The following is a 13,813-nucleotide window of genomic DNA, read 5'->3' as shown; positions in this document are numbered from 1 at the left end:
CTTTTGGGCCGATGGTCAGAGTTGGAGAAGTGTTGCATGGGTGAACTTTTCAAAGTTGCGTGTGTTTACAGGTCTGTGTTTGCTCTGTCTTCATTAGCCCGTTTTTGACAAGCCTGACATGCTGTAAGAGTCGAACAAGTTTCCACCTAGAGGTAGAGAAAATAAACCTTCAGATTTCTGTTTCCTTCTACCAGTCCAAGGGGTCGATGGACCCTTGGACTGCTGACTGTTTGTTTAACCATTTAAGGTTCTATAAATTCAAGTAATAAAGCTCTTTAAGGTGGTTTATGGTCGAATGATGAACCCCCTCTGTGGGCTTTCCATGGTGACTGGAGGGGGATGGTGGGACTGTGACACTGCTGTGATTGAACTATTAGCCGCTTGACCTCCCTTGCAGGAGAGAGACACATCTAAATAGCACTGGGGGTCACTGGAGAAGGTGAAGAAAGAAAGGTGGAAGAACAGGGACAACATTTACAAGACATATTGAAATAGAGAATAAATAGAATGCATACAGTAAAGGCGTCTTGAGCAGTTTTTCATGAGTTTTGCAGAAGATGATAAAGACCAATTTTAGTGCACAGTGGCCTAACTGCTATTTACAGTCCAGTGATGAATCGTTTTACAAAACATTAAATATATTAGAGCGAGCTTCTGGATATGAACAACATTTGTACTGCTCTTCAATGTCAATTTCCAATCATCTAGTTGCAAAAGAGTGGAAGCCTGTGCTACACACATCTACAGGCTCGAACCTTAGCAGTGCTTGCTCCCAGCATACTTTACAATCTCGACCTCTTCCAATCCAAGTCAGGAGATGAACCAAATTCTGAAATCCCTTTATGTTAATATTGCGCTTTGCAAGAGCAGACCTATTAATCCAGCTTTAACCGTATAAGTGCCATTATTCCCTTAATAAGATCACTGGCTGTGCAGTATAGGATTAAATACTTATATCATAACTGACACTGTCATTTCCTAAGGATGAGAGTGGCTTGCCTCTCTGGCTGTCAGTTCCGCGTTAAGAATTCTTGAATCTGCTGCCAGTGCTGCGCTAAGGCAAGGCTAGGCCGAACGCCGGTAATGGATGTGGGAGAGTGAGGGGAATAAAAGAGGGACCTGTGGGTTGCTCCTTCTGCTCACTCTTCTTCGCCTCTCTCTTCCTGCTTCTATCTCTTAACCTCCCCCTTCCTGATCACTTCTCTTCTTCTGTGAAGTGGTGCAGCATTATGTCGGCCCTCTTCAGTGCTTATGGTAGTGCTCTTTAATCTGGCAATCTCCTCTGTTGTTAATTGGCAGTTGGATTCTGTTGGGTTGCAGTGCATAGTGCGGGAGCCCTAATACAGAACCTCTGGCACAGACACAACGGCATATTGCCAGTTTCTTAGTGAGCGCGATGAACCCAGGAAGGAACATTTGATTAAACTGATGAAAACCATCTCCTTCAATGGTCAATTGCATGTAACCGGGGCTAAACATTGAGGCCATTCACAGAAGCAAATGAGTCAGGGCCTAAACAGAGAGCAGAACTCTCCTGATTTGACAGCGTTTGGTAAAGCGCCTTGATCTGCAAATGAAACCTCAAAGGTAAAAAGCATTCAAGCCATTTTTAGCCATCATTATTGTGTTCTATGCTCTGCCAGTTTCTGAGTAAGTCTATATTGTACTACAGAAAAGGTTAATACCAGGTCAGGAGGCTAGCTGGCCCTTATACATGTCAGTTCATAGGTCAGGCCAAGGGTCAGGGGTCATGCCTTTCTGGTGACGCTCAGCCCTTGAACTTAAGTCCACATTTATCCTCTTTACCCAGCATGCCAAGAAGCTTTCTCCTGAGACCCTACTCCTCCTAATTTCACCCTTAGAGTAAGACAGATTTAGTTTTGAGAACTGAGAGAGTGGGCAGAAGGAGAAAACAGGAGAATATAGGAGGGTGGGGTTGATAAAACCCATGACGCTGGTTAATGGGCAGCTTGGAATGCAGACAGGAAGCCTGCGTAGCCTCCTCCATGGGAATCCATTTCTTTATGGAAAGATTAGACAAAGCTGAATTTGAGAACAGATTTTTTTTAAAACTGTGCGAAAAAAATAGCTTGGGATTTTTTCATCCATGGTGTCCATTTGCTCATACATGTACTCCCTCTGACTCTGAACTCCCACATCTGGTAGAACCAGGCAGAATTACACCCATAATGCCCTGTAGGTTTTTCGTGTACAAAGCTGATCTCCAGCTCCCCCCCCCCATGCTTTCTACGTGAATTGACTTTCTCACGATGGGTATGGCTGTTCAGAACGTGAATGTGTATGAACCAGGGAGAGAGAGAGAGAGAGAGATTCTCATATATTTTTCCAACTTTTAATATCTTTCTCACAGCTAGTTGTTCTCTCCTTTTTTTAATATCAGATTCTTCTTTTTCCTTTCTCTTTACCCATTGCAGAGGACGAGCATTCAGGCCCGCATTACCACCGTGAGAGACGCAATGCCATCAGCTCCCACGCACCGAGAGGGGGGGGCCACGACAGGACCATCAGCGAGGAGCCCTCCACCTCCACAGAAGAACGCCCCTCCCTGCTCAAGAAGGAGCTGCATGGGTCCCTGCCCCACCTGACTGACCATGGCCTTCCGTACCGAGGCACTCTGTTCACCATGGACCCCCGCAACGGCTACCTAGACCCACACTATCGTAAGTTACAAAATACTTGTTAAGTAAAGAAACAACAAAGCTCAAGGACATGTGTGCAGCACCCCAAAGCATCAAGGCCAAGTTAGTCTCTTTACTGTAGGTGAGAGGCAGGACTGCCAGTTGCTTGATTTAGTCTGACAGATTAGCCTCTCTTGAGCTCACTCTTGCCCACATACACACATACTTTGTGAAAACATGCACGCACACTTGTCTTGTTTTGTGCCTGGGAAGTTAGTATGGGGAACGGCCAGCGTAGGTTCTTAATTCCCTCATTAGGAGCCTGTCTGAACACAGTACTCTGCTTTCCTTCATCAACACACACTTCAAAGCCCCAAAGCAGCGCCGCGTCAAACCTCACCACCCCCTACTCTGCCTCTTTCTCTCTCTCTGGGACTCAGAGACTGTGTGAGAGAAAGGCAGTGAACAGATGGAGAGAGAGAGAGAGACAGAAAGAGAGACTAATAGAGATGGAGCCCGAGAGATTGTGGTGTAGGGAAAGCTGTGGCTTGAGTGAGATACCAAAGATAATTTTCAAAAAAAGGTGGGATAACAGTAGGAGTTAGATGAAAGTGAAGCTGTGTGTGTGTGTGGAAAAAGAGAACAGGAGATAGATGATTGGGGAGTAAGAGGCTGATTAGGAGGTTAATTCAGCGACCACTGTAGCCAGGACTTAGCCTGCAGACAAGGATTTGATGTGATAGCTTGTTTAGTTTGGTTAAATTGGCTCTGAATTGGGGCAGACAGAGTGAGACAGAGAGATTTTAATCCAGTGGCAGTAATGAAAATTGCAGTGGACCCCAACCGTATACTGTAACTCTATTTATTCAGCCACTTCATTAGCTACTGCTCCCTCGTGCTTGGTTGCCCGAGAGTCACCAAGGTGCCTCTTTAAGGGAAAGGTTACTCCAAACCAGGCAATGGTGCTGTGGACAGGGCCCTCGAGGGCAGAACATTACTGCCCATTACATCCTGACCTAACTCAGCAACACTGCCACTTCTCATTTTATGTATGTGTGTGGGTATGTGTGAAGGAGCTCTGGAGGTTCCAGACCAGTGAAGCCGTGGGGTGGAGTGGGGGAGAAGGGGGGGTCACTCTGAGACTTGGGGTCATGTGGAAAAGTCACAGTCTGAAATGTAGAGTTCAAAAGCAGCAGGAAAAGTCAAAAGGGCCGTAGAGCTTCAAGAGGCTTTCTTTGTGCATTGGGGCTCAAGAGGCTGGAAGACTTGCAATCATACAAAGCACTGGAGTAGAGCGCAGTGATGCTTGCTGGGAAGCTGCAGGCATGATGAACATAGATTTGATCCTACTAAAGCACTGCTTCTTCCACATTTTTATATAAAAGTCTAGTGTTAGGGCCGGAAAAAATATATCCTTCAATTTCACTGCAATCATTTTAATACAATTGACCAAATGCTGTTCTAAAGAATTCGAGAATTTGCAGCTTTGACATTTTGGATGTAATTGCAATTCAAAAAGGTCACTTTGGGCTCTATAAATTGAACATGGGCATTGCAAAAAAAAAGATTTTCTACCTTTTTGTTATCAAAAATGATTGAAGGATTAATCAATTGAAATAATACCAGTCAAATAATCAATCATGACGTTACAACATTTTTTCTGTAGATATTCAATAACTTCACACCAAAAAAAAGTCATACCCTAATTGCTTTATTGAGAACCTCAACCCTAACCCTAACATCAACAAAGATTTCAAAACCCCCACAGATTTTTTACTTTGTAAAAGGTGTATGAAAAACAGTTTCTAGTGTTTTTCATTGATTTAAATTCTCTGATCTTGACTGTTCAGGAAGACTTATGATCTGAGATGAGGGCATTGCTGTGTAAAACACCTCCTCCTGGCCCCAGGTGTTGAGGACATGGGGTGTCCCTGAAGGCGGCGGTCCCATTCTGTCTGATTGAACCCAGTACCAGAGCTCAATCCCCATGAGCTTCGGCGGTCTTCGGGTCAGCACAACCAAAGGGTTCCCCTTAAAACCTCCACTTCCCCTCCCTCCCTCCGCTGCTTTGAACCAGAAGCCTGTAGCGTCTGTCGCCACTCCTGCGCCATAAGGTGTAAAAAAGCAACTGGCTCCTGTTCTGGTTCCATACACATGTAAGCACACACACACAGCCGAGACTCCACCAGCGGTAGTCCCTCTGTATGAGGGCTTTGTCACCTCCTAAATTCATCCCAGGTGTGTGCATGTGTGTGTTTGTGATTGAGAGGGGGCCCTAAGCCTTTGTGCTGTGCTTGCATAGTGTGCGACGCCAGGCAGCAGACAGCCAGGTAAATCCGATTACTCTTAGTGCGGGTGTGTGTCAGTGCTTAATGTGCCTAAATGCGACGGCACCTGCAGCCTCCCCACACCTGGTCTCTGGGTCGTTAACGTGCTGCCCAAATCTCTGGGAGGCGTAGGAGTCGAACAACAAGAGGGGGGGGGGGGGGTTATCTTCATGGGCCTGTGCTCGGGTAAATCTTTTCTATTCACCCAGACTTGTGATCTCCCACTCCTCATACGTTAGCGGCCTAAGACTGTGTTTACACACCCACTTCAGTGTAAAAAGGAAGAGGCACTGAGGAAACATCGCCCCTATTGTTAGCATTAGCTAATTGTGGTGATGCCTGAGTCTTAGCCGCTTTTCTTGGGCAAACATTGGATAAGAGTCCACATCCTTCTTACCACAACACTAATACATGGGGCTTTGCTGTGGGATAAGAAGAAAGGATTGAGATGTGGATTAATGAGGGAGAAGTCGTTTTTTTTAAAGATCTTAATTGTGTAGAAGTATGAATGGGATGCGCAGCGCCGACATCTGTTTACATTGTATGCTGATTAGCCGGTCAGTGGTCTTGCAGCAACAGTGAGCCCACTTGCTGGCAAAGCATCTCTGCTTCCTCCGAGGGGATCTTCTTCTTTAAAGTGTCTCTTTCTTAAACACTTGCCCTTCTTTGCCAGACTAAACATATCCATAGAGGGACTTAAAGCACATCCTTTTCAATAGCTCTCTTGCAAATGTTAAAACTGCACAGAAACACCCCGAGAATGTTTAGTGAAACAATGGCAACTGGAGGAAAGTACATTTGCCAAGCTTTAAAGACAATTCATAAGTATATTGGCGGGGAAGTGACCTAAGTTTTGTGGCACTACTGTATTTGTGATACAGTAGGTCATTAATAGTAGCAGAGACACCCTTTTAAACGTGTATCCAGGCTGTGATGGCTGCCTATCAGTCTAATAGTCTTTAGGTTAGCTTCTTAAAAGAAATCAAGGGCAGATTTTGCTGCCAGGGCCTAATCCCCACACCAAAGCCTTGCTGTCCTTGACTGATCTCAGAAACCATGCCTGCTAAGCTTAAGGCAGTGAAAGTATGGATCTCTTGGCTGAAGGATTCCTTTACATGTCTCTCAGTAACCCTGCTCTCTGAGCCTGTGCAAAGGTGACTACTACCTGGATCATAGTGGCCCTGTGTTCTGGGAAAGCTAGCAGTAACACTGAGCCATGGCGTAAAAACCCGTCCCGGGGTTTTATGATGTGGTGGGGGTGGTGGGTGTCCAGTCACAGGGGTTAAACTCTAAACTGCTGTGCTGGGCTGATCTCAGGTCTACTGGGTCGTAACACGCCAGCCGCTGCCCTGGCGTCAGTCTGTCTGCCTCAATATCAAAATGCAGCTGACCACTGAACTGAATGAGCTAGCTGTCACCAATCTGAACGTGATCCGCACAACAATGGCCTCTCTACTCCCCACAGTTAATTACAGTACTCGGTCTTTCAGTTCATATGGACTGCACGGGACCTTTCCATATGTCTTGATGGAGCGGGAGTGGAAAATAGAATAAAAAAAGAGCAATTATAAAGCATGTGTGAAGGTGGAAAAAAGTTACAGCATAGCACTCTGAAAGAACAAACTTTCTGGCTTCTTGTTGGTTAAAACATGACAAGTGCTGGCTTGGATATAAGTTCAAACAACCTCCCCCAGAAGAACTGGGGAGTACAGAAGAGAGCCTAGGGTGAGAAGACACGCGCCTGTTTCAAGGGTAAGTGTTTGTCTTTGTGATTGTTTCAATATTGGCTTTTTGAGCGTGGTGGCATGATGTAGTCCCCCAGAGGTGTGCCGGCACAGAGAAGCCTCGGGCACACTGCAGGCAATGGAGAGGGATCCCTTCCACCCACCTCCTTTCATCAAGAAAGAACAACATGGGCCAGCGCTCTGCTGTGGCCCCTTGGCCCAGCGCACCAGGGATAATCAGATGATCCCCTTTTATACAGCTTATTAGAGGCATCTCAGTCTGTACGATAGGCCATATCCTCATGCATGTGCCCCTTTGTAGCGCATGATGATTTACGGGGGTTAAGCAGAGTTTGAAGTGCTGCGAGAATGCACTTTCATACCATCTTAGGGTCATGTGGTGCTCTTGCCACAAAGCTGATCCGTGTGAACAGAATATCTCTGAATAATGCCAGTTCTTATTAACAATGACAAGATTAAATGTGAAGGGGCTAAGAAGAATTTCTAGAGAACTTAAGATGTTCAAAGAAGAACACTCAGCATTTCTTGGTATCATCGTCACAACATCTGTCAGAGTGTTTTACTTCCTTTTAAAATGAGTTTGGTTAATCAGTCAAGTCACAGAGGCAAACAGAAACAATAGCACTTTGCTGATGTTGTGGGAATTCAAATGAAGATTTGCTCCATCTTGTTAATTCAAAAGGAGAATCAACTTCAGCCAACAATGACATTAAGTTGACAAAATGCTTATGGGGCTCCATGAGCTTTTTCTCTCCTCTTTAAGTTACCCTGTAGTCTCCAGTAGGATAATCACCTCTGTGTGCTCCGGAGGAATCAAAGTTATTTCATGCCTTTTTTCATGTTTGCTTCTCGTATATCCGAATCTCATCACTCCTTTTTGTATTTGCATTCCTCTCACATAGTGGCAAAGATAAGCACCCTTATCCCTTCAGCCAACAACCCGTATCTTGCTCTTGTCTCTGTAGGGTCGCGAGTATATATTGTTCTACACGAAGAGGAGGCTGATGAACACAGTGTAATTAAAATGTTTCCAGCAGCCTGGTGAAATGTAAGATATCACTGGAGAAAAAGAGAGAGAGAGAGAGAGGCTGAGTCTGAGGGTATATGTGAGGCAGAGGGGTAAGAATAAGAGAGGAAAGTGGAGAAGAAGAAGAAGGAGGGGGTGTAACAAAGCATAAAATGAAGAGAGACATAAAAGAATAGGAGCTCAAGGAGGTCAGGCCCATCACAGGCTTTAGTGTTGCCTTTAAAGATGCCTGGGACAGGTGGCAGCTCCAGACAATCTCGCACCACAGAGCATCATCCTCTCAGGAGGAGATAAGGGATTCCTCCATCCAGGCACCCTCATCTCCCTCCTCCTCCCACATCTCCTTCACTCACTCTCTCCCTCATGCCCACCCGCCTCCCCTCCTGTCTCGGGGTTCTCCCAGACAGGCTGCTTTGATGTGGCTCAGTGTGAGCGGGCAGCTGTAGGCCACGGGGCTGTAGCAGCGCTGCTGGGCCGGCGGACCGTTGGGAGCCGACTGGAGCGCGGCTCAATCAGTGGGGCTCTCCGGTGCCCGCCACTTTCAGGTCTCATTAAAGCGCTCCGGCAGGGTTAATCCTCTTTAAGGTTTACATGGGCCCCAGTTTGTCTCTGTGCCCAGGCTGAGGGAACCCCTGGGCGCCACCTGCGTGACAAAGACCCAAATCACTGTGACACAAGTTCCCTCCGTCTGTGTCCTCACTGCTCCACTTCCCTTGTACATTTCCCTCTCTCTTCCCTCTTTCTCCATGGCTCTCGCTGCTGTCCCATGTGCATTCTGCCTCCTATTTGCTCCCCTTCCCTTGACAGTACCTAGGCCTGGTTGTAAGTCTTTCAGGATTATTTGGGTGGAATCTGTTGACAGGGGTGCAGTAAATGGATTACAAGTTTGTCCTTGTTTTTGGGATGCTGCGAGGAGGGAAAGGGGAGAGATCAGGAGGATGCGCTTTGAATAATGAGAGAGGCAAATAAAAAGAGATAGACAGCGAGCAGGATTAACTGGAAGAATTAGGACGACGATGCAAGAGTGAGAGAGGGTGAAAGAGAGGGTAAGGTGACAGCAACGCAAAGAGAGTGGGAAAGGGGGAGAATCAGAGAGTTCCAGCTGTTGTTGCACTTATAAGATCTAATTGGTCCAGAAGCGTCGACCCCTGTCTGGCCCTGCAGCGCCCAGCAGCCATTTGTCTGATTGCTGTGACACTGGGCTTTGTCTTTGCTCTGTGACACACAGTTTCCTCCATTAGCCCAAATAATGGCCACGTACCTCTAGAGGCCTACACAGACGTTGTTTAATGGTTATATTGGTTTCAGTGGAAAATAGAGGAATAGACTTACAGTACAGGGGGAATTACCATTTGAATGTAAAACATATTAAAGGATTGCACTCGTGGTTTTGGATGTTGGGCTTGTAAAATCACGTATGCATGATTTTCCAAAGAATACAATATGTTCATAGATTGATTTCCCACCTTCCGTGGCAGCCACTGGTTTCCACTTATTTGAACACATGTGAAAAGAACAACTCGCTTGAGAACCATTATATACTCAAAGTATTCCTAAGTCTGAGGATCTCAAATGGCAAGAGAAGAAATGAAAAATACAACATTTTAAATGTTTTTGCAACATATATAACTATTGCCTCTTTGGCAGTTCACCCTGAAAAATGGCATGCCCTTGATTGCACCACTGAGGGGAATTTTGAGACTGGCCCTTTCTTTTAACCACATTACCATGCGATAATACACCATTTTGAACAAAAATAAATAAAGGTGACAAAACGCTCACTGTGATGGATTACCACTCGTAACCAAGATTAAAGTCTCTGCAACTTGATATTCATAGCGCATGATCTGAATTGAAAACAATAGCTACATGGAATTTTTGTTAACATTACAATAAGACCGGGTTTTGGTCACTGGCCTCTCAGTATGATTCAAAATTGAGAAGTTTTCAATAGCAGTGTCCAGCCCAGGGTGTTATTGTTATATGCAGGTATATTAGCCTCACAGTCACTATCACACAGCCACATGCAGTTTCAGAATCACCTGCATTGGGAGGGGCGCTGACACAGGGCTATAGAGGGTCAGTCTGTCACTGGGTAGCCTGATACAGCTGTGGCAATCATGAACACTGTCACTGATATGGCCTTGGCTCATATATAGATGTCACGGTAAATCCAACTAATGTATCACACATTTATGATGCAGGCATTTAAAGGACTCCTTAAAAAGATTTTTGTCAGAACACATTTTTTCTGACCCCAATTCCTAAATAAAGATATCAAAAAAGATCGAACCTTAAAGCAGTCTTGTATTTGAGTAAATCACACAGGGGGGAGTTGAAGTAAAGTAAATGTAGCAAAGTCCCGGTGAGTCAACCTGAGGTTTAAATCAACTCCCTTCTCTCCGAGAGGTATCAATGTTTGGAGAGGAGGAGATAGACCAATGTGGGAGATAAAGAGAGAGTAGGGGAAAAAGGTGTAGCACAGTGTTCCAGCTACTAAACTGCTGTGTAAATCTCTTCCCAGCTGGGTCGGGGAGAGGAGGCTGGAGGGTGGGATGGGGAGAGGAGGTGCTGTGGAGAAGGGGGGGGGGGCAACGCAGAGCGCTTTGTTCTGCTCCCCAGCTTATCCCAATCTGGAGAAATTCACCAAATGTAGGAGATAGATTGGCGCTCCGCAGAGGCCTCGTGAAATAACCTTCACTCCCTGATCCACACTGGGATACAGGGAGCTGGGAAAGGGGGGGGGGGGGGGGGGGGACGGGCCAAGCTGGGGTCTGGAGGGTGCTGGGGGCCCCTGGAAGAGCAGTGTGCGTGCTTAGCTCCACTCTGAAGCAGGGAAAAGGTCCTCTTGCTAGCGTGCAATTTGTTAAGATTGACTCGGCTTAGTAAATGTCTTGCAGATGCCGGAGTTCCATTAAGGTATTTGTGTGACTTATGGAGGAGGGAGTGGGTTGGAAATGGATGCTGCTGTACTGTAAGAAGAGAGTTTGGATAGAATGAAAAATTATCCTGAACTTGACTTTGCATATATTGACACAAAGAGATAACATATAACAAGATAGCTTAAACAAAATCACTGTGCATATATGTATAGACTTGTAGAACCATGAAGAGAGAGGATGGGCATTTGCCGACTTGTTCAGTCTAGACAAACAAATTACTCCCGACAGTGAGTAGCATTGGAATGTATAGCTGAAGAAAGAGCCTGTTTATTGAGCATAGCTGACGGTTTTTTTCAACCACTCACTATCTTTTCTTCTGTTTTTCTTTTCCACCATGTTAATTACATTTACCCACAGAAAGTGTTTGAGTTTGAGTGCAATTGAGCAAGAGAGACAGAGAGAATGAAAACAGAGAACACAGCAGAAGAAAAAAAATTCTATTGATTTACAGAGGAAGGGCAGAGTGTGATCTGCCAGCCTTGCGTTTATGATGAATGGCAGAGAGATTGGCAAGGCAACACTTCACACACGTCTGTTATTTAACCTCTCTGCTTTAGTTTTTCTTCCCCCGTCTTATTATTTCTCATTGTTGAATGAAAGCATTCTCTGTTCTAGTACCCGAGCATCGCGTACAGTAAAGAAAGCTCTGCACAGCAAGAACATTAGGCTAATTTATACAGCGGTAATTAGGCCATTAGACCTGAAACAATCTGGGACCCGTAATTAAAGCAAAGCGCTCCAAAAGTCAACAGCAACTCCCATTGAGCTTAGCTAAACAGTCTCCGAAAGTGTTATTTACATGTCCAAACAGCTTGAGGTCTCAGTGTAAGCAAACATGATGAGAGACGGGGTGTGAAGGGTTTGTTCAGAGAGGAAATTTGGCTTCACAAGAGAGCCGGCGTCCAAAATACTTCTAATGAAAGTCTAAAGTTCTCCTTCTCTTCACATCCGGATAGTTTTAGGAAGTTCAGTATCATATTTTGGCGGACATTCTTTTTTTACGATCATTGAGTACAGACACATACTTAAAGATCATACTCACTTAGATCTGTATTTAGGGAACAAATAATCCCTCCAATATTTTGGTATAAAATACTGCGTCCAGTAATGATTTACTGATATCAAAACCTGATTCTAGAAGTCAATGTTTGAGAAAAAAATTATTAGCTAACATCAGATATTCCAATCACATGGATGTGAGCCCTCAAATGGTTGAAAAGATGAATCTGAGAGGTTAAAAGATGATATACAGGATAGGAAGAAATGTTTACTTTTTGAGGCTGTTCTTGTAACAAGAGGAAGTTCACACAAAACTCAACCTAATTAAATGTAATTGGCCAAACTGATTTAAAATAAACATAAAAAGGATGTGGAAATGTGGCAAGCTGTCCCTGGCATGTGGCATGGTAACCAAAAGGTCAAAGCATGCAGCCCTCTTAAATGCAGGTGAGCCAGGTGACACAGGTGTCCCCCATCTCCTCTGATGACCCCTGTCCTTCACTCTGCCTACAGGCACCCCCCCCACACACACAAACACACACACACACACACACACACACACACACACACACACACACACACACACACACACACACACACACACACACACACACACACACACACACACACACACACACACACACACACACACACACACACACACACACACACACACACACACACACACACACACACACCAAACATTGGACAACCCCAGTGTTGTCACAATGCCAATAAAAAATATACAAACAATTTAGGACATTTGAGTAGAGCTGCTTACAACTCATGGACAATGTGTGCTGATGCTAAATCTAAATTTGGGTATGATAGTTGGAGACCACCACTTACAGCTTCTCAATGTGAAACCTCCAGGCGTCGGTAAAAACACCACAAAAAAAGTATCCTGCTTCTTTACACAGAGAGTAATTGAAGTGATATTGTTTTCACTCCCGGAGAGGAACAACCTGAGTTTCTCTTAAATGCGCTTGCAAACAACATAAAGTCTGTAGCATCTACAGTAACGCACGCTCTGCGTATTGCTGCAGAGTTTTGGGATAAGTGCGGGCCTCGCTGCAGACGAGCGTTCCTGAACAGTGAGATCATGAGCGGAGAGAGAGGTGGCATAATGAAATCTGGCAGTCACAGCCCCGGCACAGGCTTCATATGTTCCACATTAGCAATTCACAAACCTCTGGAGCAGGCCCCAGCAGCCCTTTTCTCACTCCGCCTTAGTCGCTTATGACAATCTGTCACTGGCTCTTTGTGCTCTCACAGCGGAGCGTCGATGAGAAGTGCTGTGTTTATGGAAGAGCGTTTCGGGGTGACACTCTGTTAGAGCGGAGTCACTGAACCCTCGCCAGAGGAGAGGAGGAGCCCAGGTTTAGCAGTCAAGACAATGAACTCACAATGCTGAGTTGACAACAAAAGAAGAAGATGAGAAATTGTTTGTGTATTATCAAAACCCAAATCAGAATTGTGAGTGACAGCTCAAATCCTCCTAAAGTATCACATCACAAGCGTTCCAAAGCACAGTGAAGATCCTTTGTGGTAAAACTGCCATTATGAAAGGAGATTAACCAATAAGGATATTGCAAATGATGTGCTTTAGGCTTTATCCTCCCCTTGTCCTCCCCCTCCTTTTGAAATTATTCAAGTGTCCAATAAAGGACAAGGCAATTACCATCCTCTCTTTAATGAAGGGGAAGCTGGCTTTTGGTCCTGAGCACGGTGTGTTTGTGTAGAATTTGAATTAATGAGCCTGGTCAAAGTTTGCCTCTAATTGCCCTTTCATTAAGACCCATTTGTAATCATGTCTTAATGACTTCCATCCCCTTTCCTCAAAGAATAAAAAAAGGGGAAATTAAAACCAAAAATTAATACTTCTGCTAGAGTCATTGAAATGTTCAAGAATAGTTCTGAAGAGCTGATCAATTGTTGGAGAGCCAGAAACAAATGTTCTATATTCTCAAAAAAGTGTGCAAAGTGTAATATCAAGTGTTCTTGACCTCCAGTGTCTTATTGGTTGAGATTGTTTCTTAAACACCTTTTATTTTGCCAATGGTGGTCTACCCAATGCAACCGGGAGTTAACCGCAATGATTACACTTTTCAGAGGAATGCTGGTGCTGCTGTGG

The 13,813-nt window shown here is 45.0% G+C and overlaps 1 protein-coding gene across 2 annotated transcripts in view; it reads left to right on the top strand.

Moving 5' to 3' along the window:
• Positions 1-13,813, top strand: part of gli3 (GLI family zinc finger 3) — a 92,288-nt gene that overhangs the window by 34,234 nt on the left and 44,241 nt on the right. For both annotated transcript variants that reach the window (XM_079660967.1, XM_079660966.1), the window contains exon 3: positions 2,436-2,681. In XM_079660967.1, the coding sequence (XP_079517093.1) occupies positions 2,436-2,681 (246 nt within the window). The remainder of the gene's footprint in view (positions 1-2,435; positions 2,682-13,813) is intronic.

Source organism: Notothenia rossii (assembly GCF_949606895.1).
Source record: "Notothenia rossii genome assembly, chromosome: 12".
Taxonomy (NCBI): domain Eukaryota; kingdom Metazoa; phylum Chordata; class Actinopteri; order Perciformes; family Nototheniidae; genus Notothenia; species Notothenia rossii.
The sequence above is the reverse complement of the archived record's forward strand: the minus strand, read 5'-3'. Positions and strand labels throughout refer to the sequence as shown.